Source organism: Rhinichthys klamathensis, unplaced genomic scaffold (genome assembly GCF_029890125.1).
Source record: "Rhinichthys klamathensis goyatoka isolate OS25496 unplaced genomic scaffold, OSU_Roscu_1.1 h1tg000515l_1, whole genome shotgun sequence".
NCBI classification, from domain to species: domain Eukaryota; kingdom Metazoa; phylum Chordata; class Actinopteri; order Cypriniformes; family Leuciscidae; genus Rhinichthys; species Rhinichthys klamathensis.
Genome location: NW_026606995.1, coordinates 343,965 through 350,000, shown reverse-complemented (window position 1 = coordinate 350,000; position 6,036 = coordinate 343,965). Strand labels below are relative to the sequence as shown.

Sequence of the window (6,036 nt, the reverse complement as noted above, 5' to 3'; positions counted from 1 at the left end):
AACACATTGGCATTAAAAACTGAGTCTCATTCAGTAATAATGGTGAGGATTATTTGTTCATACGCAGAGAGAAAATATCTCGTGAAAAACACACGTGTGTTCGCACATGAATTTGTTCTTAAAGGGGTCATATAATGCCATTTTTGTACAAGCTGGTATGATTCTTTAGGGTCTAAATTAAAAGTTTGTAATATACTTTAATTAAAAATTCTCATTAGTATTGTAAGAAAACACTTATTTTACCTGGTCAAAAACAGCTGTTTTCAGCACGCCGTTTCAGTGCATATGACTTTAAATGATAATGAGCTGTGCTGACTCCGCCCCTCTGTTCTGTGTGTACACCGTTTGTAACTCAATAACACAATAACCATAACGCGTTGTTCAGTATAAACCTGGGATTATGAATTATATTGAGAACATCATACATAGAAAACATGCCGTAATGTACCCTGAGTGTAAACCTTAGACGCATTCATTGTGAAGCGTGCAGCTAGCGATTTGCAAAGATTAATATAAATATTAATATAAAGTTTAATAAAACGTTACACTCACTTCAGCTCAAAACCAGTTTTATACTGATCCTCGTTTATAAAGCAGTCTGGGGAGAAATGATTCGCGCAAACATGAGAGCAGTGACGTTGCTCGTGGGGAATATTCCCTTCGAAAACAAACTCAGCCACTGCGTCTTCAGCGGTTCGGATTTAGGAACATTAAAATGACTGTGTTCGTTATTACACCCAAGAACAGAACACCACAATCGCTTAGAGCCATTCTGCTCATAGACAGCTCCAGCATATCAACAATGACCGCGCCGGTCCGCGCAGACTATGATTGACAGCTCTCACGAGTGAGGGCGGGTCTGTGTTGAAACCCTCCTGTCAATCAACAATCGTGGGAGGGGCTTCCGAGCTTGTGACGTCACACGGTCGAACGGCTTGATTTGAGGCAGGGGAAAACATATAAGGAGATTAAAACAAAAACACTGGATGGATTTTTATCATTTTATGATGGTTGTGTACAGGCACTGCCAAAACACATTTCAGTACAATCAACTTGTAAAAGTGCATGTACCATTATATGACCCCTTTAACCTCGTTCTAATGTAATGAAGTATTGTAAATGAGTGCTCATTTGCATACAACACACAATCATGCCCATATAAGGGCTTTCCTCGAGCGTTCCTCTAAGCCAGTGTTCTGTGTCAGGATCATCATTATTATCCAGATCAGTGTTCTCGTCTGATAGTGTCGGTCAGTCAGATCAATAATATTACGGGATGTTTCTCAAGTGTTCCTAGAATACATTTTAGGAACACAAACGTCAGTAACAGATGAATCATCATTAGTTGGCGAGAAGTGTTCGTACGCATGTGTGAGAGAGAAACACTGATTCAGGATCAGACACAGAAACACGAACTGTCAGATGATGATTCAGTGTTCGGGAACATTTGATTAATATATGTGTGTGTGTGTGTGAGAGAGAGCGTGTGTGTGTGAGTACGAGTGTGTGTGTGTGTGTGTGTGTGAGAGAGAGCGTGTGTGTGTGAGTACGAGTGTGTGTGTGTGTGTGTGAGAGAGAGTGTGTGTGTGTGGGTGTGCAAGTGTGTGTGAGAGAGAGTGTGTGTGAGAGAGTGTGTGTGCTGGAATGTGTGTGACACTCGTCATCGTGTGTGTGACACTTGTCATTGTGTGTGTGAAAGTATATATTGTACAAAATAATTTGGGTCCTGAAATTGCTAGAAAAGCCGTTCATGTATTTGTGAAGTTGATATCACAATAAAAGTAACGCAACGTCTGATTTCGTAACGGTTTTCACTGGATGAACTTTGCGTGTTCAAGCTTTCCAGTGATTCACAGTTTATGATGATTATTGTAACGTGTGAAATATGCCATCGTCCCGCTAACGGGGGAACGTCTGAGCAATAGTTCAGTTAGATTAGATATTTATGGGTTAATTAATCAATATGTGCGCTTTATGAGTTATGTCTAAATGAAGACCGTGAAGTGAGTCATCAGATGTTGGTCTGAATCTGCCATGTGTCGAATTCCTTCATGAAGCGCTTTAGAGCTAAAAATACTGTAGTGAGGGTTTATAGACGCGCAGCTGCTGTACTGAGAGAGTGTGTGTGTGAGAGTGTGTGAGAGCTTTGAACTGACAGAGTGTGTCTGCTTCCCGGACAATGGTAGGAAGACTGTTCCAGAGTTTTGGTGCTAAATAGGAAAAGGATCTCCCGCCAGCAGTCGATTTAGATATTCTAGGTATTATCAACTGGCCGGAATTTTGAGATCGCAATAGACGTGAAGGACTATAATGCGTTAAGAGCTCGCTCAAGCACTGGGAGCTAAACCATTTAGTGCTTTGTAGGTAATCAACAATATTAAAAAAAAATTATACGATGTTTAATAGGCAGCCAATGCAGTGTTGACAGAACCGGGCTAATATGGTCATACTTCCTGGTTCTGGTAAGAACTCGAGCGGCTGCGTTTTGAACTAGCTGGAGTTTGTTTATTAAGCGTGCAGGGCAACCACCCAGTAGAGCATTACAGTAATCTAGCCTTGATGTCATGAACGCATGAACTAACTGTTCCGCATTCGTTAATGAGAGCATATGGCGTAATTTAGATATATTTTTAAGATGGAAGAATGCGGTTCTACAGATACTAGACACGTGACTTTCAAATGAAAGATTGGTATCTCAGAGCACACACACACACACACACACACACACACACACACACACACACACACACAGGTTCCTAACCGACGACGAGGACTTGACAGAGCAGCCATCAAGTGTTAGACAGTATTCTGGGTTATTACGTGTGGAAGTTTTTTGTCCAATAATTAGAATCTCTGTTTTTTCAGAATTTATTCGTAGGAAATTACTAGTCACCCAATTTTTTATATCAGCTATGCATTCCGTTAATTTTGTGAATTGGTAAGTTTCGTCGGGGCGTGAAGAAATATACAGCTGAGTATCATCAGCATAACAGTGAAAGCTAACTCCATGTTCCCTAATGATATCTCCAAATGGTAGCATGTACAGAGTGTGTGTGTGTGTGTGTGTGTGTGTGTGTGTGTGTGTGTGTGTGTGTGTGTGTGTGTGTGTGTGTGTGTGTGTGTGTGTGTGTGTGTGTGTGTGTGTGTGTAGCATGTACAGAGTGAACAGCAACGGTCCTAGTACTGAGCCTTGTGGTACGCCATACTGAACTTGTGATCGATAAGACATCTCTTCATTTACTGCTACAAACTGATAACGGTCAGTTAAGTATGATTTAAACCATGCTAATGCAACTCCACTAATGTCAACATAGTTTTCTAGTCTATTTAAAAGAATGTTGTGGTCAATGGTGTCAAATGCAGCACTAAGATCGAGTAACACTAATAGAGAGATACAACCACGATCGGATGATAAGAGCAAATCATTTGTGACTCTGATGAGAGCTGTCTCAGTGCTATGGTACGGTCTAAATCCGGACTGAAAATCCTCGCAGATATCATTTCTTTCTAGAAAGGAACACAGTTGTGAGGATACTGCTTTTTCTAATATCTTTGACAGAAAAGGCAGATTCGAGATCGGCCTGTAATTGACTAATTCTGTATGATCAAGTTGTGGTTTTTTAACAAGCGGTTTTATCATAGCCAGCTTAAAGGTTTTTGGTACGTATCCTAGAGACAAAGATGAATTAATGATATTAAGAAGAGGATCTATGACCTCTGGAAACATCTCTTTCAGTAGCTTAGTCGGTATAGGGTCTAACATACAAGTTGTCGATTTAGATGATTTAACGAGTTTGCAGAATTCTTCCTCTCCTATGGCAACAAATGAATAAAATTTTTCCTCAGAGAGACTACAATGCACTGCCTGATGTGATACTGTAGTAGACGGTTGCATAGTTATAATTTTGTCCCTAATATTATTTATCTTATAAGTGAAGAAATTCATAAAGTCATTACTGCTGTGCTGCTTGGACACTTCTGGGGTTGAGGCTTTATTTTTTGTTAGTTTAGCCCCTGTTTCAGTGTGTGTGTGTGTGTGTGTGTGTGTGTGTCACAGCAATCTTCCCAGAGCTGTGATTCTCCCTTCAGCTTTGAAAACATGCAGGATCCATTAGCTTTAGCCTAGATACGTCAAAACACTTACTGAAACTGAGTCTGAAATGAACCCTTCATTCCTGACACACATTTGCTTTTATCCCATGTGTGTATGAACACACACACACACACACACACACACACACCCCATCATCATCATCATCTATGATTATATATTGACTGTAATGAATCAAACGAATCCCCTCTTTCTCCGGTGTGTGTGTGTGTGTGAGTGTGTGTGTGTGTGAGTGTGTGTGTGTGTGTTCCTGTTCTCCTGCTTTTGTCCAGGATGTCCTACATCTGCATCTCCAGCGGCTCTGCTAAAGATAACGCTCCCCTTTACTCTTAATTATAGATGATAATGTTGAGTCTAATTAATGTCCTCGCCGCTAATGCGGCCTGACGGGTTCCTGCCCGAGAGACTCAGCCGAACACACACGCACACACACACACTTCCGCACACACACACTCGCGCGCACACACACACTCGCGCACTCACACACTCGCGCACACACACACACACACACACACTCGCGCACTCACACACTCGCGCGCACACACGCACACATACACACTCTCTCTCTGTCACACATGCACACACACACACACACACACTCACACTCTCTCTCTCTCTCTCTCTCTCTCTCTCTCTCTCTCTCTCTCTCTCTGTCACACACACTCTCTGTCACACACACACACGTGCACACACACACACACACACACACTATTGTCCTGCTGTAGAGGCGTGTGTCACTCGTGTGCGTTGACATGTTCTTCACTCGTGTGTGTTGGTCTGAAACTCTTCAGTTCTTCATCAGGACAATTATCATATTCAGCTCGAGTCACATTATTCACATCCAGTGCTTTCTACAGGAGAGATCGCTTCCGCTTCACAGTGATAAACAGAATCAGATATGAGACGCGTTCAGATTCAGAAGTGTCATTATTCAGATCAGTCCAATCCATAATATCACTGAATATTTCTTGAGTGTCTCTTCATCTTATACAGCGACTAAAACACTGCATTTATATATGTGTGTGTGTGTGTGTGTGTCTGCAGTGTATCTCTCTCTGTATCAGTTCTTCTGTATTTTCCTGAACTGAAGTGTTTTATTTCAGGATGTATTATTGATATTTTATTGATATGATCATGAAACTTTCAGAACTGGTCACATGTTCACTCCAGTGTGTGAGGAAAGTGATTTGTCCAGTGATAATGCATGAGAAGCTCTTATCCTGCAGCTGACGGGTCTCCTCTGTTCCAGCGCGTCCGGGACGTGTGTGTGGAGTTCAGCCACCCGGATCTGCTGGAGTTCTACACTCAGGTCAGAGCCAATCCCAATCCCACACGACTGATCCGTGATCAGCGGTCACACGCTCATGTTCTGTGTGTGTGTGTGTGTGTGTGTGTGTTACAGATGGAGAGGATTCAGACGCAGCTGGACTCGCTCACGTGACCTGCATCTGGAGTGTGTGTGTGTGAAACGCTGACGTCGAGGTGATGATGAAGAGGATCACACACACCTGATGATGATGATGATGATGTCATTAAACATGTTTCATTTTGCTCTGAAAGTCCAGCGTCTTCATTTCTGACTCTCGGCTCTTCCGCTCGAGCGTCTCAGGAACTGTGGAGAGTTTGAGATCTAATGGTCTGAAGCTCTTCACACTCGCAGGAGGAAGAGTGTGTCGAGTGTGTGTGTGTGTGCTTAACTCGCTCTCCCCGCGTGACTCCGCTTGAAACATCGCTGAACACAGTGGACAGGGTTATTATAGCTAACAAAACTAAAAAAAAACAATACGCAACAATTTCGTTACGTGAAATATAATAAAACATACCCAAACTGAAACGTACTTTATTTTAGCTGGTAACTTATAGAAATAATCATGAGCGTCATATAAAAACAAGCATATAAAAATAGTACGACAAAAATGCCAAAG

The 6,036-nt window shown here is 42.0% G+C and overlaps 1 protein-coding gene across 2 annotated transcripts in view; it reads left to right on the top strand.

The window, feature by feature from the left end:
* commd10 (COMM domain containing 10) overlaps positions 1-5,662 on the top strand; it is a 24,325-nt gene extending 18,663 nt beyond the window's left edge. Inside the window, exons 6-8 of one of the 2 annotated variants that reach the window (XM_056238298.1) lie at positions 5,361-5,420; positions 5,514-5,552; positions 5,604-5,662. In XM_056238298.1, coding sequence (XP_056094273.1) covers positions 5,361-5,420; positions 5,514-5,552 — 99 coding nt within the window. In that variant the 3' untranslated portion in view covers positions 5,604-5,662. The remainder of the gene's footprint in view (positions 1-5,360; positions 5,421-5,513; positions 5,553-5,603) is intronic. The other variant, XM_056238299.1, reaches the window with a different exon arrangement.
* The last annotated feature ends 374 nt before the right edge of the window (positions 5,663-6,036 follow it).